The sequence below is a fragment of the Rattus norvegicus genome, chromosome 2 (genome assembly GCF_036323735.1).
Source record: "Rattus norvegicus strain BN/NHsdMcwi chromosome 2, GRCr8, whole genome shotgun sequence".
Classification (NCBI taxonomy): domain Eukaryota; kingdom Metazoa; phylum Chordata; class Mammalia; order Rodentia; family Muridae; genus Rattus; species Rattus norvegicus.
Genome location: NC_086020.1, coordinates 172,107,710 through 172,129,385, shown reverse-complemented (window position 1 = coordinate 172,129,385; position 21,676 = coordinate 172,107,710). Strand labels below are relative to the sequence as shown.

General features: G+C 48.4%; 1 protein-coding gene across 2 annotated transcripts in view; it reads left to right on the top strand.

The window, feature by feature from the left end:
- The first annotated feature begins 1,547 nt into the window (after nucleotides 1-1,547).
- Fhdc1 (FH2 domain containing 1) overlaps nucleotides 1,548-21,676 on the top strand; it is a 38,852-nt gene continuing 18,723 nt past the window's right edge. Inside the window, exons 1-4 of one of the 2 annotated variants that reach the window (XM_039102025.2) lie at nucleotides 1,548-2,513; nucleotides 8,115-8,749; nucleotides 17,373-17,434; nucleotides 18,459-18,561. In XM_039102025.2, the coding sequence (XP_038957953.1) occupies nucleotides 8,252-8,749; nucleotides 17,373-17,434; nucleotides 18,459-18,561 (663 nt within the window). In that variant the 5' untranslated portion in view covers nucleotides 1,548-2,513; nucleotides 8,115-8,251. Of the gene's footprint in view, nucleotides 2,514-3,429; nucleotides 3,555-8,114; nucleotides 8,750-17,372; nucleotides 17,435-18,458; nucleotides 18,562-21,676 lie in introns of those variants that run through there. The other variant, NM_001106437.1, reaches the window with a different exon arrangement.

The window sequence follows — 21,676 nt, the reverse complement described above, 5'->3', positions numbered from 1 at the left end:
AATGGAAGGTTGCTGGGTGATTGATAGGAAGACATGCGGTGTCCCACATGTGGTCAGTGCAGATGGGCAATGCAGACCACCTTGCCCTAGAGTTAGTATGGTGGCGTGGGACTTCAACCTCCCAAGCCAGCCATTAGGGAAAGAGGGAAGAGGGATGGTTTGAGGGAGAGTGACTGACTTCCAGGCATTGAATCTGGAGTTCTATCACCGTCAGACTGATGTGGATCTAAGTTGCTGACATACTGAAAACAATTGACCCTCATTTTTCTTGTCCCCTTCCAAGGATGGAAACCCAAGGCCATGTGTGTTCGGTTTTACTGCTTTTCTTTCAAAAAGGCATCCAGATTGAAGTCAGACTCAATCCCCAGGGGATGATAATAGACAATGGACGATCAAGGGTTGAAGAGCCTTGTGACTGCACTCAGAGGAAAAGAAGGGTCACCAGGGAGGGCCAGAGAAGCCAAAGGAAGGCCTGTGGGTCAGAACGAAGCTGGAGATCAAAAGCCAGAGGGAGGAGGGTGGGCCACTGGGCTTGACTCGTCCAAAGTGGCTTTTTTCTTCTTGGAAATCTCAACGTGTTGGCAAGGCTGGCTTCAAATTCCTGGGCTAAAGGAAATTCCTTGCCTCAGTTTCTGAGGTATCGGGATCACAGAAAGGCATCAGAAAGGGACTGGTCTTTCAGCACATACTTCCTACAGTGTGAGGCTTGCAGGCTTGCAGGGTTGGAAGAGATCAATCTCAGACTAAAGAAGGGGAAAGGGAGCTAGCTGGCTCGGTGACCTATGCAGTTCTCTGTGAGGTGGAGGACAGCCTGGTGTACTGAGTGAGTTCAAGGACAGCTAGGCCTAGAGAGAGCTTGTCTCAAAACACAAAACATAATAAGCAATGAAATAAAAAGGGAAAGGACACACACACTCACACATAATGCTTGTTACTCTTTTGCCTGGGAATCGATCAATATTCATTTGAACTATCGTGAGTTCCCAGCCTGAGGCCAGCCTTGATATTTTCAGTGTCTGTGGATCGTGTTTAATCATGAACTACATTAATGGCCAAAGAACCATCAAGAAGGCCAAGAAAGGGGTTGGGTATTTAGCTCAGTGGTAAAGTGCTTGCCTAGCATGCGCAAGGCCCTGGGTTCGGTCCCCAGCTCCGGAAAAAAAAAAAAAAAAAGGCCAAGAAATAGGCTGACGCAGTTTTGGGGTCTTGGATACTGAACTGGTTTGGACTAGTACCTTCTCTCGTCCTGTGCAAGGCTCGCAGTAGGAGGTGAGGAATTAGGACGGAGTCCAGGACCTGAGAACCTGGTGGAGTAGCTGGAAGTCCTCAGGCCCCAGAGCTTGGGAAAGGAACGCTCTGGTCGGTTATCTGGGCGCACCCAGAAAAGGGTAGGATGACTTCATTCCCGCAGAGGGCGCTTCCCACCCCGGCAGCTGAGATGCCAGCAGCCGGTTTGTCCAGGGTGAGTTTTCTTTGACTACTCACTTCGCTCTCTGCCTGGCATCGTCACAAGTCACTTTGAGAAAAAAAAAAAATGCGATTAGACTGACTTCCCTGTTTCCTTCAGTGAGGGGGCGGGCTCTTCCCAGTTCCCAGACAGAGCTCCTTCATTCAGCTACTTCTGCCAGACTTTTTTTTCTTTAATAAACCTGAAAAGTTTGTTACTATCATTGAGACAAAAGAAAATAAAGGGGAGGGAAGGGGAAGGGAAGGGAAGGAGGGAGGGAGAAGGAAAGGGTGGGAGTCGAGTGGGAGAAGAGGCGATTTGGTGTGCCCCACAGAGGATCTGACCTCCAGAGCGCTCTGGACCTCCTGACACTCTCTAAGCTCCAAAGAGAAGCTACAGTGAGTTGAGTGCGCGGAGGTGTGGGGATGTGAGTGTGTGTGTGCGTGTGTGTGTGTGTGTGTGTGTGTGTGTGTGTGTGTGTGAGAGAGAGAGAGAGAGAGAGAGAGAGAGAGAGAGAGAGAGAGAGAGAGGGAGGGAGGTGCATGCGTGCCTACGAATGTGTGTGGAGTGTTCATGCGTGTACGCAGGGTAGGGTGTCCAGGAGACTGCCGCAGAGGTTCCTTTTGTGGAAGGCGGTGACCTGCTCAGTAGCGACTGGCGCCTCCCCCTCGCTCCATTAGGACACCAAGGCTCATCTTCTCCCTGCAGCAATTTCCATCTACCTCTGTGGTTGCCCGCCCAGCCCGGAGCTGGTCTTCAGGTGCCAGGAGCAGCGTGCTGGGCGGCGGCTTTCGAGTCTCCGGAGCCCGGAGCTGGCGAGGGCGAGCGCAGTGGCGGTGCTCTTAGGGTTGAAGGGGGAGCGAGGGAGGCAGCGGAGCAGGAAAGGGCGTGCTGTCCTTTGCGGCCGGCTGGAGGAGCAGCCGGGTAGGCAGCATTGTTACCTGCAGCGGCCCCGCCCCTCCGCACCGCCCTGCCCCCTCACCGTCCCTGGCCTGCAGTCCCGCGGAGAGACGGCGGCGCCGGGACAGCGGGCGGAGGCTGCGCGGGCGCCGGGAGCGGGGGCGCGGTGAGTGCGGGACGACGGGAGCTAGAGCCGGGGCTGCGAGGCTGGGTTCGGGGATGCCGAGCTGAGCGGCGAAGCCGGGAGGATGCGGGGAAGCGCGAGCTCTGTTTCCGATTCCCGGGACCCGATCCAGGAGCGCAGGCCCCGTGCCCCGAGGCGCAAACGCGCGGGACTAGTCGGGCTTTGGACCCGGAGCTCTGTGTGACGCTGTCCGCGGGTGGGACCTCGGAGGTTTGGTTAGCTTTCATGCCACTTATGCGGGTCGCGCAGGTCACAGGAGCCCCTCTCAACGAGGTCTCGCCCTGCCACCGTGGTGTGGGGTTAGGCTTCTTTTGACTGCACCCTTCCCTGGAAGTTCACCTCCGAAGTGGCGTCGGTGCTTGTGGAGTGGCGGGCTGGCAGTCACAGATGGTCCCGGAGCGTGATGGTCCCCGAGCGTCCCGGGTCTCCATACCCAGCCCCGGAGACTCCTTTTCGCGTTTCTGTCGCCGGCTCATTTCCTATCCCTTGGTGCAAAGCCGCAGTGCGGCCGAGAACCCTTCTCCTTGGAGCCCGCGCTGGGGACCACACGGGGTCGCCGTAGCAGTAGTCCAAGCGGCTGGCGGCCACTGTTCCGAGAATCGTGAACTCCGCTGAGATCTGGGACCCCGGTTTGGGCGGGGAGGCCTGGACAGGATGAGCCACCCGGGGTCCGATCGACCGAAGGAGCCCCAGGGGTTTCGCAGCTGGCCTCCAATGGCCTCTGAATTGGTCCGGGACTGGGGAGTGCCGGGCACTCCTGGAAGCGGAGGGTCGATCCTTTCCCGGGAGGGTTGTCCCTACTGTCTCCGCTAGGGATCCTTCGCGGCGCGTGTGGGCGTCTCTTCGCCCCGACGCGCGCCTTCCCGGACCAGATAAGGCGGCCTCTGAGCTAGAGCGGGGACCGCCCATTCGGAGCTCGCTTGCTGTCCCGGGATCCTGGGCTGCTCGACTGCCGGACGCTAGTGGCCTTGCGGGGGGCTTGGGCTAAGCGCAGCTAGAGCCGGCGGAGCCAAGGGCCTTTTGGTGAGTGGATCCACCAGACCGCGGGGCTAGAGACCAAAAGAGGTGGTGGGCAAGACTTGGGAAATAACTGCGTCCATCCTGACTGTAAAAAAAAATCGCGTTCTGGGTGCTCCCTCCGTTCCCGGTTCTGGGCGAGCTTCCCAAAGACCTGGTGCTAGTGTTTAAAGAAACTGTGCCTTGAATTGGACACTCCGCGGGCACCCTCTCACCACCCTCCGGTGGTCTCTCCGGAGCTTCTGTCCTTCCAGGAGCATCCTTTGGCGCTCCTGGGCCTATTCTTCCTGGTTTGGGAACTGGATGAGAAGAAACTGGAAATGTGCTTTCAGAAACAGGCAGCTGTGAATGTTTATGTGACGTGACAGATGAAACCTGCCATCGTGGGTTCTCTAGGCCGGCTTGCTTGCAAACTGTGTATTTCTTGATTAAGAAAGGGGTTGAAAAGCCAGGTCGAGGAGGGATGTTCCTTAAGGAGAGAAGACGGTATTTAAGATAGGCAGGAACTTTCCCCAGTCCTGTCCCTCTTTTCCCAGCTGAGAATACTGTGTATGTAGCTTAACCTCTCCCAGTCCACAGCTCATCGGGTGGACAGCTACCCTTTCAACTTAGGCTCATCCCTGACAGAAGGCAAGAGGAAAGCCACCTGGCTCTGTGTCATTTTTTTATTATTGTTGAACAGAGCAGCGTGGAAATCCCTGGCTAGAGCTAGTAGCCAAACAGCTCTTCCAGGAACGTTCTTATTCTAACCCTGTGTGCTGGCTGATCATAGACTGAAGGTTAAGTTCCTGATCATAGCATCCCTAACTGAAACCGCAGTTAAAATGCTCCCCAGAGCAGCAGCGTCCCCCGTGGCGGCGGGAGGAACAGTAACCCCACCTCTGATGAACCATGGTTATCACTCGTGAAGATGGGTTCTGTCTTCAGAAAGCCTACTGGTGACGGCTCTGGGTTTAACATCCTCCTCGCTGTAGGGGAGATGCTAAATACAAGCCTGCCTCTGTTTGTCTTGAGGAGATTGATGGGAGACCTGACGTTTCCCAGACAGAATCAGGGCTGATCCCATTGTCCCTGCTGCCAACTGCCAACTGTGAGAAGCAGGGGACGGTGTCATGTGTCCGGGTGTTTGCATCACCTGCCTTTCTCCCGGTGTCTTTGAGTTGTGTGGTGTCCTCCCTATTGTGGACAGTATGGCAGAATATTTTTTGTGCATCCTCGACTTTAATACCACATGTGACTGGAAAGAAATGGAATGCCACCTATGCCCTTCTTTCTTACCACCTCTTGAACATTGTTAATCGTGCCCCATCAGTAAGTTAGTAGTAAGGATGCACTGCTTAAGCGACAGAAATAAAAGCACCAGCGTGCAGCAGCCATTCTGGCTGGTGAACTGACTCACTGGATGCGGTCGGAGCTAGGACCTTTGACCATTATGGGAGGGGGCTGCCAGAGAAAGGGGCCAGGGACAGAAAGGTACATTCATTCCCCTTTGTTCCTTTAACTTCTTAAAGTGACAGTCTTCTCTCAGGCTGGGCAATAGTTATAGAATCATATCAATGCAAGTTCATGTGTGTGTCTCTTCTTAACTCGTGCAAGCTTTTATCTGGCACTTGCACTGTGTATGGCACAGCACTCAAAATAAAAGTCTCAGTCCTTTGGGGCGTCGGTGTCAGAAGACAGTGGCTGGGGAATATCACACTGCCTTTGATGATCCAGCTCCTTCATTTAGTATTTCCACACATGCACTGAGGGGTTTTATGCTATGCCTGTAACTATCTGAGACTGAACGAATTATTACCTTCCAGATCGGACAGCTTTTTAGTTTACCCTCTTTTCTGTTGCCCCAGTGCTGGGAACTCGATTCAGGGCTTTGAGGTAGAGGACTTGCTCGTGGGACTTCTGTGTTCAATCCCCATCTCTGGGGTGGGGGTGGGGATATAGAAATACATCGGTACCAATGGAACCGGAAGTGATTTGGAGAATTAGGAACTTTAAAAGGGCTCCTTTATGCACAGAAGTAGATAAAACATGTGAGAATAAACTGCCAAAATTACCTGTACGGTCTTGAAAAAAGAGTTCAAATGTAACTATAAACTGTAATTGACAATGAGTCATGCCAGCTTTCGGGGTGCCAGCTATGAAGACAGCCTGGTTATGCCCCTAATGATAATTATGAAAACTCCTTCTGAAAGCCAGTTTCATCTCTAGTGAACCAGAAGTCTCGGCTGAGATACATACCTGTAACAACACTTATTTAGACATTAGCTGGCGGTGACAGCTGGATGTACCGATGCCACTGAATTAGACATGTAAAGTCATGAGAATGACTTTTTAAGTGTCAAATTAATCGTTGGAAATGTCATTTTCTGCTCAGTCCTTAAACTGTCAGGGGGTGACTGTGTAGCTCCGTGGTAGAACATAGCCTGAGCATGCGGGTTGAATGCCCAGCTCTAAAGTAGATAAAGACAGAACTAGATGATGAGCAGTTGAGGAGAGATGTCTGGCTGGCATGCATAAGGGCCTGGGTTCAATCCCCGGCACCACAGATTAAATTAACAAACCTTGGACTGTTACTATTTCATAAACATATTTGTCCTGTATTAAATTTTACTGGATTTTTGCTTGTTCTTTTTGAGACAGAGTTTCTTTGTGGAGGACTGGCTGTTCTAGACTCCATTTAGTAGACCAGGCTGGCCTCGAACTCACAGAGAACCGCCTGCCTCTGCCTCCTGAGTGCTGGGATTAAAGGTGTGTGCCACCACTCCCGGCCCGGTGGCCTGTGAATATTAAAAGAGGAAAACTCTCACGATTCACAAACTTTGGTAGCAAAGAGAAGATATTACATGCATTTCTAACAGCCAGAACTTTGGCATTTCATCTACAAACTGAAGACATGTTTTCTTTTTAAAACCTTTTTTAGCTATATGTATGAGTGTATGTATGTATGTACATGAGTGTGTGTGTGTGTGTGTGTGTGTGTGTGTGTGTGTGTGTGTGTATACTTGGGTGAGGATGCTTTTGGAGGCCCAAGTGTCAGATCCCCTGGAGCTGGAGTTACAGGTAGTTTCAAGCTATTTGGCATGAGTACTGAGTCCTTGCAAGAAGAGTGTTCACTTTTAGCCACTGAGCCATCACTATAGACCCCCTTCCCCCACATGTTGTTAAGTCAAATATATTGTTTGTGCAGATAAAGAGGAGCTGTGCATATGAGCAGCTACCATTAGAAATAGTTAAATACATTCCTGTTTAGCTCATTTTTCTCACACAAGCCCACGGAAAAGGTGTTCTCTGATTTCATAGATGAAAAATGCTGAAATTGAAGTGACGACATCCACCCTGGTCTGATTGCAGCTCAGGGAAGTGGCAGAGCTGGGCTCTAAGGGGGAAATGTTTCTAGACTCCATTCTTGCTCCCCAGGAAGTCCTGCCAGTTGTGTGTACAATGGTTCCTGATATCTGAATTAATGATGTCAGATGGTTCACTTCTGTATAACCCAATGCTGCGGGATCCACTAGTGTCTACAAGTTGAGGCTCTAACAGCGACGACATAAATGGAAAATTAGAGCCAGAAGTCATGACAAAAGCTCCCTTTCATACACCAGGCCACCGTATTAATGCCTTCCATGGGTTTCCCTTCACTTCCTTATTCACCTGGCTCCTCGTGAAAGAAATAGTTACTTTGATTCTGTCTTGAATTGGGTTAGTAATAACCAGTATAAAGACCAAACCAAACATCTGTAGGTCCATAAAAATACAAACCTTCAAGATAAGTGAGTTGTACCAGTAAGGGCTAGATGTGTGGTGAACTTGATAGGGACAGTGTTTCCTTGTACATCTCCTTTGATAAAAGTGTCATGGGAGCAGAAAGGGTATGTGACAAGTTTCCAGCCTCTGAAGACTAGCTAAATCCAAGATGACAGCGTCTGAAGGGGTGATAGGAATCGTTGAATGTACTGTAATTTTGCAGAGGAGAAAATGGAAGTCTAGTGCAGTGATGTAACTTGTCTGGCACACTTTCCTTTAGCTGGGGGAAGCACATCACCCTGTGGAACAGGGGCATGGTGACCCTGGCTCCAGGAAAGCAAACTGGGTCATTCCTGCCTTCTTTAAGTGCCCTATCCGCCCCCTTCAACATGGAAGATGCCTTTTGACCCAGTGATTGGCAAAAACATGTCCAGACTGGGAAAAGGCAGGGTCACTAAGCACCTAAGGCTTCGACAATTTGGGCAGTTTCCCCGAGGGCTGGTATACATCGTCCAAGAAAGCCAGGAAGCTCTTGGGGAACAAGCAGTTTATTCATGAAGGGAACACTCCGGATCCTATAGCCGGCTTCACTGATTGATGGGAGATTTCCAAATGGTTTTACTGCTGGTTCTTTGGCAGTTTTTCCCAGTAGCAAAATGTGGTTTGGATTTAGAAAGATAGGCGTGCATCACAGTGCTCTTGGAGATGTCCTCTTGACCCAAATATCTCAGCATTGTGGGCCAGCCGACCCTGGCCTCTGAAGGAAAAGCCGGCGTGAGGGCGTTTGCCAGCGCTAACTGTAAACTTGCTCCACCCTCACAGGTCTGGAAGCTGACATGCAGTACGACTGCCTTCTCTTCTGGCAGCAGACGTCCGAGCCAAGAAGTACCACTGGAGTTTGATGTTTGTGTCTGCTTCTCCGAGGCTAAGGAATTAGCTCCTTAGAAGGCAACAGTACTATGCATGTCATGAACTGTGTCTCCCTGGCCGGCGACAAAGAAAATGGAACTCTTGCCACAGCAGCTGCATTCATGACTGGGCAGACGTCACCCTCTGCTTCTCCTGCACCTCCTCCTCCACCGCCTCCACCTCCACCTTGTCCACATTCGGGGGAGGGCTTTCCCCCCTCGCCCCCTCCCCCTCTGCCACCTCCACTGCCTGGGGGACCTCCTGTGCCCCCTCCTCCTCCAGGACTGCCCCCGGCTTCTTACCTGAATGGCTACAGCTCCCTGGGTAAGAAGAAACGAATGCGAAGCTTCTTCTGGAAAACCATTCCAGAGGAGCAAGTCCGAGGCAAGACCAACATCTGGACCTTAGCAGCCAAGCAGCAGCATCACTACCAGATCGACAAGAAGACCATCGAGGAGCTTTTTGGGCAGCAAGAAGACACCTCCAAGGCTTCTCTCCCCAAGAGAGGAGGAGCTTTGAATTCGTCCTTCAGAGATGCCCGGGAAGAGGTAAGATGAGTACAAGGGTGAGAGGATGGGAGCGGGCAGAGGAAGGCCTGCGGTCGTGCAGCTCCGTGTTGGAGTTGTGTGTTTCAGATCACTTGGTAAGCCTCACTGGGGAATGAGAGCTCCCGAGCCAGATGTGTTCCGGAAGCCATAGAAAGGGGCTGCGGCCTGAGCTGGGGCTGAGCAGCAAAAGTGGAGGGAGCGTGCGTGCAGGATCCTCCCAGGCATCCCCATGGACTGTGACCTCATACAGAGAACACAGAAGTCGGGGCTGCTGAAGTTGGCTCTGGCCTCCCAGCACCACCCTGTTGCTAGTGAATCTGCTGTCATTTTCTCGGGGAGAGAAGTTCAGCCAGAACCTAGGTTTTCCCCTGGGACAGGAGGCTGAGCTCCAGAACCCAGCTGTCTGGGATGAGCTGCAGCCACCTGGGATCAAATGCCTTCTGTTAAGGGACATAGGCACCAGGCCGCGCCATGGGACTCCTTCCCCGCCGGTGTGCCCTAGGCGTGCCCCCATGTCTCAGATCCCCGAATTAAGTCACCACTTTTGTGGAGATGGGTTTCTAAAGAGCCGGATCACCGAGCTATCTTTTCAGACAGATTTTTGTTTGAAGCATGTTTCCAGTTAATACTAAATGTGTTACTTTGAAGGAGGAAACAGTTGTTAAATTACCAAAACACATAAACAACTTACTGTGAATCCTGTGTTTTTTAATCTGTTATAAAGGAGCGGAGAAAATAGGTCATTGCTGGGGCTGCCTAGATAAGAAAGTGGGCGGGACCCAGGGTGAAGTATTCGCTCCATGCATTATTGAATTCTCAAGCCAACAGAATTGACCTCTTTTCCTGCCTTAGGAACATGCTAACTCCTCCTGCAAGGCGCCCTGAGGGCCCTTTAAGCTGTTTGTATGATCCCTCCTGAAGTTGCTAAGAGCATTCTTAAGACATGCAGGGAACACAGGGCCCACAGTTGTGACAAATGAACTGTGAAGTGAAAGGGAAAAGGGAGTCATTTGGAGAAGTTGCCACATCTTCAAGTACGGGTCACAGGCTTTTCTGTCTGTCCCTTCATTTGGTCAGATGCCCTTTCCGTACTGGAAGAGACTCAGTCATTTCCTTAGTGCCCTGACCTTGGCCCAGCTCCCAACAGAGGTATCTGCTTGAGCAGTGTCTCACCCTTGTCTCCTGGTTCTCCCTGCTAGGATGATTGGACAGGTGTGTGTATGCAGACTTGGGGCACATGTCCCAGAGAAACACCTAGAACAGAAGGGGTTCTGCTTACTGTGCCCCTGGGGAGGCAGCCCTGAGCTGAAGGAAGTAGCTATCTCTAGGAGTTGGAAAAATTTCAAGGCATTAAGGACCACTTAGTGCATTACAGCTGAAGTCTGAAGAGCAGGCTGGGGTCCCGAGAGAACGAGGCAGGCAGGCAGGCCTGGCGAGGTGTTCTCAGTCATGACAGAAACAGAGTGATCCCTATGTGGGCCAGATCCAAAGTTCAGGACCGAGTTGTCTCTCGGTCTAACTTCTTCCGTTTCTGCAGTCTACATCATAGACCTTTATATTTTTTCCTTAACTTCCTTTTTTAAAAGATATTTTTAAATAATATGTGTGTTCGTTTGGGTTCAGAAGTACTCACATGCTACAGTGTGTGTGGGTGGAGGTCAGAAGACCTCTCTGTTGGTTTTTGCCTTTTATCTTCTTTGAGACAGCGTCTCTCTTGTTTACCACAACCTTTACCCGAACCTAACGGCAGGCCAGCTGGCCCACGAGCTTCCAGAGATTTCCCTGTCTCTGCTTCCCACCTTCACACAGGAGTGCTGGGATTGGAAGTCTGTGCTGCTGCAGTGCGGTTTTCTGTAGGAGTTCTGAGGATGACCAGGTCGTCATGCTTGTTTGGCAAACATTTTACCCACTGAACTATCTCCTTAGCTCTAAAGAATTAGTTTTAATTTGGTAAAAGATGTATTCATTTGATTTTTGTGTGTATGAGGGCTTCGCTTGCATGTGTGTCTGTGTACCACGTTTAGGCAGTGCCCTTAGAAGAAGGCATTGGGAGAAACTGGAGTTGTAGATGGTGAGCAGCACGCATCCTTAACCACTGAGCTATCTCTTTAGCCCACACTGTTATTGTTGTCTAGATGCTGAGAATGGAGTCCAGGGCGTTGCCTACAGGAGGCAAGTGCTGTAATACTGAGTGAACCCCCAGCCCTAAACATGTGTACTTCAATGTGCACTACACATAAGACGTTCTACCTGAATGGTTTCCAGTGCATCCGTACGGAGGTACAGAGAACACCATTCATCTCCAGAACCCTTCCCCCGGGCAAACCTGAGCTGCACGCCCATCAAACAAGGACTTCCCATCCCCTTCCTCCCTTTGGCCCTTGGCAGCTCCATTTTTCTTTCTGTCTCTGTGAAGTTTATTACTCCGGGTACCACATTTGTCTTTTCACGGCTGATTTATTCCTCTTAACCTGATGTCCTCAAGGTTCATCCAAGCTCAAGCATGTGTCAGAGACAAATCCCCACAATATTCCTCTGTGTGCGTATACCACGTTTTGCTATAAATCCCTCCGTCCTGCTTTTACTGTTTACGAAAGATGCTGCTGTGGGCATGGGACACAGATAGTACTTTTGACACATGTGTGTCTGACTCCAAGAGATAGCGTGTTAAAAAGTTAACATGGCCGAGCGCCAAGAGATGACCCAGCCTGTCAGCTCTTCTCTAAGCAGGAATAAGGAGTTAGATTGGTCCTCTGAAGTTCATGCTAGTTGACACTGCCACCTAAGAGATTATTGGGGGATATTTTTTATTTTCTACATTACATTCAGCATGACTGGAAGTTTTAGGAGTGCCTTTCTTGTGGAAATAGCCTGGTGTGTGCCATTTTCTTCCCTCAGTGTAACAACTCCCACAGAAGCTGTAGTTCAGCAGAGCTACACTCTGACAAAGATCAGTCATAAATCTTCCAGCTCACCCTGCAGTGAGTGGAGTCCGGGGTCAAAAGCAATAGTCCTCACCCTCTGTCCAGGTGCCCTGGAGAACATGTGAACAGTATGTTCCTCAGAGGGCCTGCTCCTGAACAGACAACAGGTCATAATTCTGGAGGTTCAGACATGCAGAGGAACAGGTTGGGTCCCTTGTCATATGATAACCTCTCATAGAAATGGCCCGATTCTATATGATTGGCCTTTTATTTTAAAGGGCTTATACAGTGTTTCTAGAGAGTTCCATTGTGCTCCAGAAGTAGAATTTGCTGGAGGGTAGGGAAGATGTTAGTTTCGGAATGCCAGGCACAGACAGAGCAGCACTCAAAATAGTAAATTGGGGGAAGGAGGTTATGAAACGCTACCATGGTTGTATTCTTGTTACTGAAAATTAATTTGGGAGATCACAGCTGTGATGGTGTCATAGTAATTAAGCAGTAATAAAGCAATTGGAGATATACTGATATGGGCTGGGCTCCTAATAAAAGGTTCAGCTCAGACTTCCTTTCACAGTCCACTGATGCCAGGCACGAGACGTTGTCAAGCTCTTGCCCATCCACTGCAGATGTCCCCAACACTGGTGTAGCTGTCTCTGTCTCCAAATACTGGTCTTAGTTGAATTTCCATCTCCCTTTATAATCTGAGCAATTCTTTTAAACATATTTTATATTTTTAATGTTTATTCATTTATCGTATGTGTTTGCCTGTCTATATGTGCACCACAACCATCCACTCGGAGGCCAGAAGAGGGATTCAGACCCCTGGAACCCAGTTACAGGTGTTTGTGAGCTGCCATGTGGGTGCTGGAGACTGAACCTGGGTGCTCTGCTAGAGCAGTGAGGCCCTTAACGACTGAGCCTTCTCCGTATAACCCTCGCATGACTCTTCAGGATAACAATATGGTTTATGGCTTATCAAGATGGTGAACTCTAAAGAAATGAGAGGAGAAGCAAACAGAATGGACCTAGGGCACAGGATCCATCTTCCTAGGTGAGGACAGATCAGAATGGGGACTCGCCAGCTGTCATTCACCGTGGTGACTGTGAGACACTGAGTGAATATTGACACAGTATACATGGTAACCAGAAGAGGATGGGAGTGAGAGGAAGAGGGAAGAGGAGGAGTTAGGAGCAGGGAGGGAGGCTACAAGAATGATGGATGGCTCTTTCTTAGCCCTATGCGACGCTGCTTCATCCTCCCACACCCTCATTTGGAAACCAGTCATTCTGTAATCATGATTACATTCCCATTATATCCTGAGACTCTGGGACGTGCTCACAAGCCAGTACTGTAGAACTAGAGAGTGTGTGGATTAAAACAATGTATATTCTTCAGGTTTCCTTCTTTCTTTCTTTTTTCTCCCTCATAAAGTAAGGGGTTCCGGTAGATAGTCAGCCAAAGCTATAACGACGGAAAACCGTCAGACACCAAAGTGGCATGAGGCCTGCACTGAAAAGCTGGAGATTTAAAATTGTTTATGCTTTTCAAGTTTTAAATGGGGTGAAAAGAGCCGCTGGTTCAGGTGACCCACATATGTAAGGAGGCCCCCTTTGACACAGCGAAGTGAAAGGGGTTTATAGGATTGAGATTTGGCTCAACAGTAGAGAGCTTACTTAGCAACACTAAGGCCAGCATTCAACACCAGCACCAGGAAGTCAAAACCCCAAACCACAAAACCCAAAACACACCAGCAAGGAAACATAGTCAATTAAAGGTTTATTCCTTCCACCTTGAAAACATGCTAAATGAAGTAAGTCCACCATGCAGGGGAATCCTAACTCTGCCTATAAGAGGGACCTAAAGGCCTGGAGAGATAGGTTAGTCAATAAAGCACTTGCCTCAAAAGCACGAGGACCTGGGTTCAATCCCCAGGACCCACATGAAGATGCAGAGTGTGGTGGCACATGCTTGTAGTCCTAACAATGGGGAGGCGGAGACAGTTGGATCCCTGGACTCATGGGCTTGTTAGTCTAGCCCAACTGGTGACTTCTAGGCCAGTGACAGATTGTGTCTCAAAGGAGGTGAACGGTGTTCTTACAGATGACTCAGACAGTCGTTTTCAGGTCTACACATGTGCATACCAGTGCACATAGACACACACACAGACTACACACACACACACACACACACACACACACACACACTCTCACACACACATTCACACACACGCACAGCTTAAAAAGTAGAAAAAGAGGATGGAAATCTCACGGAGATAGAAAGTACCAGCCAGGGCCATTGGCTAGGGTGGGGCGTAGTAACTACGGTTTAATGGATTCAGGACTTCGGTCTTGCAAGTGTCAACACTTTGGAGCTGGATGGCATCATGGTGTCATGTGGATACACATAATGCCACCAAGCTGTACACCCAAAATTGGTCCCAATAGCTTCTCCGTACAGTTGAAACAAGTTTCTCCTTCTGTGAAGGATACGGGAGGCAAGCTTTGTATCAGACGGATGCTGAGGAAGATGGTGTAAGAACTGGGCTGGTGGGTTAGCACAGTAGTCGGGCTCTTGCCTTGAATGGTGTGCCAGACCCTGCACTCTTCCCCTATAGAGAGAATGGGGATAAGGGGAGACCTAGTACAGGTGGCATGGAGCTGGTCGAGGCTGGGCTGACACATCCTGGATTTGGTACTTTGTCTTCTCTGACTTAGCTTTTACAGCCCTGGGACTTTAATCAAGTGCCACTGTGTGTGTGCGGTTCCAGCACAGCACGGGCCAGTCCTAAAGGGCTTTGCACCCAAGACACTGGCTCTGCGGCAGCCAGAGTTTGGGAAGTGAGATAAGCTCCTTACATGGGCAGCGATAACCCTCTTGAAGGGCTTTAACAAATGCCTTTATAGCTGTTCTGAGAATCCCGTTTGATAAGACAGCAGAGTCAGTCACCAGGTAGAGTTGAGGGTGCCAGAGAGCAGGTGCCGTCCTGAAATGCTATCTTTCCTCTCTTGTTCCTTGTTTGGGTGAAGTGCTGGCCTTTTGTTTTCTTGGTAAGCTGATCAGTCATGACCAGCCCAGGCCTTTCTAGGGACTGGCTGACTGTGACCAATCTCAGAAACAGCTTGGGCTGTGGGGACATCTCTTGCAAGCCAGAGCTGCCCTTGACTTTGAGCATGTTGACTACCCCTTGGGGGGAGGGGTTGGGCTCCTGGAGGCTGGTCTATCTGGTGAGAACATGATGTCACCTGGTACCCCACACTAAGGACACCGGGGATGCCCCTCCCCTTGGCCAGACTGTGATTGGATGCTTTCCACAGACCTGTCCCGGATTCTGGAGAGACCTCCCCACCTTGGTGTGGGAGGAGGCTACATTTACTGAATCCATGGGAGACCCACCAGTATTAAACTCACAGGAACCAGAGGGGAAAAGAATCAGGGAACCAGGCTAACACTCTGTGCCAACACAGCTTTGGGGGAAGCCACAAGATGACACTTCTGAGGTGCAGTTTCCTTATCTGTCAACTAAGGATAATAAGAGTAATTTCTCCCTTGCTTTCCAGCAGTGGTGGCTATGGACCCACGCCAAGTATTCAGAGCCCCGCAGGGTGGAAGGGTGAACAGGGTGGAGTTGGAGGTGGGGGTGGGGCGGGGGAAGGATGCTGCAGTCCAGTCCAGGGTTAAACACAGCAAGGGGTGGCAATTAAATGAGAGATTTCTACAACAGTCTCGTTTCCATTCCAGGTAGACATGGACACAACTGTATCAGTGTGCGTGTTCCTACTTGCAGCCTTTTAATTTACACGTTTTAATGAGCAGCTTTCTGTCTTAATAAATTGAGGGCCCCCGCCCCCGTTCCAGTAGGAGTGTTTCTCCTTAGAGTGTTAAGTTTCACAGGCTCTATTTATTCCTCTCTCTTTCTCTTGCTTCACACTGAACTTGAACTGAGGTCCCTGGGTAGGATTCCTGTACGGAATCCTACCGTGCCCTCAGCCTGGAAACTGACTTTATAGCTGGCAGGTGATTGTGTTAACATCAAATAAACCCATAGGTTAGTAAATAGTGAGGTGGTTTAAGATTAGTCTTCAAAAGGAGACAACTACACCTTGTAAAAATTTAACCTTACAGCCAGGAAGTGACATTAACGGTCTCGTTGTTGTCTACAAAGTTGAATCGACCCAGAGATGGAGAATTTGGTCTGAAACCTGATTCCCTTTTGTTCTTGATGAGGCTTCCGTTGGTCTCTCCTCATCTAGCCTCCCTTTACCGAAAGACAGACAGAAAAGAAGGGAGTAGCTTTCAGTCATCTTCCATTCCCCTATCCTGAATGCTCACTTCCAGAGGCAAAGATAACTTCTCGGCAAACCCCTAGAGGTTCTAATCTATATTTTAACACCATCTTCTTATTGTTTCTGAATATTTATAACTTGCTACAGCCCAGTCTGGGCTCTGATGGTACAATAGGATAGTTATATAGCATCCGTTAAATCAAGAGAGGCCGAATACTGCCAGGCCGGGTGGTGTGCACCTTTAGTCCGAGCAGGTGGGTCTCTGGGATTTTGTTAGTAGCCTGATCTACGCAGTAAAACCACTTATTATAAAGCACCTTCTCACCCAGAGACAGGAAAAAAAGTGTAAGGGAAAATGTATGGATCTAAGACTTCTTGACAAAAGAAAAATGTTTTTAAAACCTTCTGAGCAAACAAAATGTAGAATCCTTTCTTTCTTTTTCCTTCTTTCTTTCTTTCTTTCTTTCTTTCTTTTTTCTTTTTTTTTTTTTTTTGAGACAGTCTCTGACTGGCCTTGAACTTCTGATAATCCTCCTGCCTCAACCTCGTGAGTGTTAAGATCACAGGTGACTACGATACTTTCTTACTTTCTCCTAATGGGTGAGTTATGTCTGTAAATCAGACCTGGGGCCCCAGCCCCAGCAGAGTCGTTGCCTTTTCTGCCACTTCAACTCTCACATGGTTCCTGCCATGCTAATATTTAGGCTTTAAGTATGGGCTGTATGTGAAAAAAATTTAAATCAAAATAAAACATTATCTATTTGAATGTATATACTGGTATAGTAAATCTATATCTTGTGTATTATTTTGGGACTGGAACCCAGGGCCTTGCACATAGTAGATAAGGGCTCTACCACTGAACTACCCAGCTCAAGAATGAATTTGGGGAAGGGGCAGTGTGGCTATGGTCACATAGACCAGGCTGTCCCTAACTCCCTGTGTAACTTAGGCTAGCCTTGAACTGCTTCTCTTCCCTCTGTCTTTTAAGGGCTAAGACGGCAGGTGTGTGCCTCCCTCTACACCCAGGTCTGTGTGTGTCTTTTTTACTGCTGGGGAAGGACAATAAAAATTTTCATAAAACTGTATTAGGAACCTGTGTTAATTACCATATCTACATATTAGAAATTGTCCCCTTGTGCATCAGAATTAGTCTTTGACAGGGTTTTTAACTTTGTTTCCTCAAGTTGCTTCATTTCATATTTATAGTTATTTTGTTATTTTGGGACAGGGTGTCTCTGTGTGGCCCTGGCTATAATATACTACAATTCACTATGTAGATCAGACGTGATCCGGAATTCACAGAGATCCATCTGCCTCTGCCTCCCAAGCACTGAGATTAAAGGTGTGTGCCACCCTGCCTGGACTGACTGTTTTTATTTAGATTCAAAACGTTGTATGCATCTGTTTTTTTCCAGATTGCCGTCTTGGATGCAAAGCGAAGTATGAACATTGGCATATTTCTTAAGCAGTTTAAAAAGTAAGATGTTCGCATGTCTGGGATTGTAACTATAGCCATGCTGTGAGGTGTGACTGAGCTGAAATTCAGATTGCAATCTTAGCTAGGGACATTCCGTACTCCTCCACATCCTTCCTAGATGTGTGACTCTGTGGTCTAACAAGTGTCTGTCTTTGCTGTGAGCTCATAATCTTGAAATGAGGAAGAAAGGCCTTGCAGTGTCCACTGGAGCCCTGCATATCAAGAAAGTATGTGTGTGTATATGTGTATGTGTTTCTGTGTGTATGTGTATATGTATGTGTATGTGTGTGGCTGTGTGTGTATATGTATGTGTGTGTGTGTATATTTGTATATGTGTGCATGTGTGTATGTGTCTCTGTGTGGCTGTGTGTGTATATGTGTGTCTGTGTCTATGTGTGTATACGTATGTGTCTGTGTGTATGTGAGCATGTGTGTCTATGTGTATATATGTATGTGTATATATGTGTGTGTGTTAAATTTTTTGATGATTTCAGATACACTTATACAGGGTTTGGGGAATTTGATCCCTCAATACTCTTATCCCTGCTGCCCCTGCTAACAAGTCCAATTCTATTTTGATGTCTTTTTTTTTCACCTACGAATTTAATTTTTATGGTTGCTTACATGAGCTGAGGGGTCATGTACAGGAGCACAGGCAACTTATCAGTGGCTATACCACTGAAGAAATGGCACTGGCCCCAGGACCCATTCATTGTTCATTGTGCCTCAGGCCGGCGTGAGGCCTCGGGAGCCCCTCATCAGGGAAAGTTTTCACTCCTCCTCCCCTAAAGATCCCAGTAGCTGGTGCTGCTGTCTGCCTCCCCGGGATTCCTGGGGACTTTTTCTGGAGGAGGGAGCTTTAGGGTGGTTTTCAGTGGCACTGGTAGGTCCTCTGTACTGGGAAGGAGCAGGCAGAAGGGAGGGAGGGGGATGGCAGTGGGGGAGGGGGATGTGATTTAGTTTCCATGGGCGTGCATCCCTGTTGGCAAAGCAGGCAACCAATGCAATTCCATATCTTTTCAAGGTCTCCTCAGTCCATCGTAGAGGATATCCATCAAGGAAGGAGTGAGCATTACGGATCAGAGACGCTTCGAGAAATCCTTAAGCTTTTGCCAGAGTCGGAAGAGGTAAGGAACTTGGCACGCTGAGCTTTGGGTGTTTGGAGTGAGGTGCGAAGCTATATGTTCTACTGGGTGTCAGAGGCCCTGTGCAGAGGATACTGTCCTTCCTGGGGTCAGAAGGGTCTCATGTCAAAGTAAAAGGTGACAGTCTTACAGAAAGAGCCAGGCTTATAGACTCAGAGTCTCTGTTCACACAGAGCGGTGCAGTCACCGAGAAACTCCGGTAAGGTTCTGAACACCTGCGAACTTTAGCTTCCTCACCTGTAAAATGAAGACAATAGCCCTTACCTCATCGGTTCCCAAGATGACTAATCCCTGCTCATACAGACAGCACCATACTTGGCACACGGGGGCTCAGTAAATTACAGTTTTCTTTTCCATCAATTTAACATTTGACCTTTGCTTAGAGTGAACCCAGGTTATAGTAGCTACACCTTGGGGTACTTTATTTGTTTGTTCTTTTGGTTTTGTTTGTTTGTTTGTTTGTTTGTTTGTTTGTTTCAAGAAAAGAAAAGCAGTTTTGGATAAAGATACTATAAATGTCAGTGAGTATTAGCATAGGATGTTGGTGTAACTGACTAAAAGGGAGAAGTTGCTATGGTCACAGAAAGTACTATGCTAGGAAGGTATTAGTCTTGTTTAGACCAAATTAGTTAGTTAGTGGGTAATTAGGAGCCTCACAGGAGACAAGAGAATAGCAATTTAAAACGATGAAATATATTTCTTATTATTGTGTGTGTTGGGGTTGAGAGATTTGACACAGTGCTCCACTGGAGGTCAGAGGGCAGCTTTGTAACCCTCTAGGCTCAGACTCAGCCCGCACACACCTGACTTAAAGGCTAGAAAGGTCCTTTACTCACAGAGCCAAACCCCTGGGCCTCAGCACTAGACTGGGAATTGTTAAAGCCATCCACAGTTGTGACAATACCAACCCTTATTTCTGAAGAAAGAGTCAAGAAGAAATTACCCATATCCACATGCTTATAATCACTGAAATAAAACAGCGCATAATTTTATATAAGATTTTATTTCTGTAAATAAAAGTAAAAAGAGGCATTTTATAAGTGAGAGGTTGTGGCAAAGCGTGCTCCAGTGTCTGGTGGATCCCTTGTACTATAAGAAAACCAAATAAAGAGGGTAAGCCTCCCACAAATCCTCTTTTCCAAAAGTCCTGTGGACTCCTCACATGAACCCCTCATCCCAGACATCATTAAAGTTGACTTTAATGCCACTAATAACAGGAGGGGTAGAATTTTTCCTTTTATGTTGACTGGTATTAAGTTCACAGTGGATATTAGTGGGTAACTGGAGACTCTAGTTACATTCATATATGTCTGATAATGGAACTCTCTCTCCCCCAGATTTTGTTTACAAATGAAGTGTAATTTACTTAAACCCAGATTCATTAATGGCATTTATTTATGTAATTGAAAAGTCTTAAAGACCAGTGGTCCTTTCTCCTTTTTTTCTGTGTGAAGAATGGGGGTTTAAAGGATCTTTGCTAGGAAAGTAGGGTCTAATGAATCTGCATTTAAAAGAGATCATTTGCTTTGGGCTAGGGGTGTAGCTCAGGGTGCCCCCTAGCATGCAGCCCTGGATTTGAGAGGGTTTGACACTGTATTCCTGCATGACCTCTTTCCTGACTCCTCAGGGTTGTTCTGAGTGTTCAGCCCTGACTGAACTCATCAAATTTGACAGTGTGTGTGGAGGTGCCCACAAGGCTCCTCGTGGTAAACTGAGGCCTGAGGAAGGCTGCCAGCTTCATGCTGTGACTTGTGACGAGCTGGGAGGCACCATTTCCTTCTTAACCTGTATTTTTCATGTCCAGTTAAAGGATGATTAGAAAACACAGAGGGGTTGTTCCAAAGAGCAGATAACTGTCAAAACGCCTCTAGTTTAAAGATTCTTTTTCTGTTGTTTGAGTTTTGTGGGATTTCACTGGAACAGAGACTGTACAAGGGTGGGGGTGGGGCAAGTGAGGAAGAAGCTCTTAAGAGCTAGCCTGGTCTCCCAGGTCCCCCAGATCCACTTAGTGAGCTAATTGTGAAGTAGTAGCCTGGGATGAGACCCCTGAGGTGCCTTTGTATCCCCTGACTGCAGGCCAGAGCATACACACACCTCTGTGCAGGGTCACCCTCAGTCTAATCATGTGACAGCCCTGTTTACATTACTGACTCTTGGCTGCAGCTCACCACACCCTCCACATTCAGCAGAAACACCCGCCTGGCCACCCCTAACAACCAGTGTCGGTGTTGTCCAAGGGGCTGCAGGGGAAACAGAAGCTGCCTTAAGAATGCTTTGTGGCCTGTGGTACTCTCTAGACTCTAAGAGCCCTAGTGGTCAATGATGGGGGTGAAAGGATACACTAAGGACACGGAGGAGCCTGGGCCAAGTGAGAGAGGTTTAAGAGCGTGGAGGAAATGCACGAACAAATGCTTAATTGTGCTGGAATGTAACACAGTTCTTAGTTTTAGCACAGGAAAGGACTAGACTCCTCTGAAGACCTCCTATGCCAGGCACTAGATGGGACAAAATGAAATTCGGTGTTGCTATATTTACAGCACTTACCTAGCGACTGACAGAAAGTCCCTCAGTCACCAAGATGATTACTCCATCTGCCTTTCACGAGAACATTAGGAGATTCTCCCTATTTGCAAGTTGCATCGGCTCTCACGGGTTAGATGGTGTTTCGGGATTGCTGGGTGATACCAGAGGGGTGGACTTGAACCCTAATTTCTTTGACCCTGAGCAGTTCTTTCTGTTGTCCTCTGCTACCTTTTCTCGGAGGAAGGAAGGGCAAAGGTTGTGAAAGCTGTGTGCCTCACACCACGTGGTCTGGCAGCCTTTCCTCACCTCTGCTATCACAGCCACTGGTGTGAGCAAGTGTCATCTGAGCCCTCCTGTAACCTTATCAGTATGCTGACAAATATGAGCGGAAACAGCCGTTCTCGATCCTGCCCGTCTCCTCTAGCCTAAGCCAAGGTTAATTTGTCATCAGGAATTTCTCTGCTCTTCACCACTTATCTTTCATGTGGCCTGTTTGTTCATCTTTCTTCCAGTATGTAGTGAACCCATACAGAGGAAGGGTTGGGCCCCTGATAAAAGGTCGAGGTATGTTTTT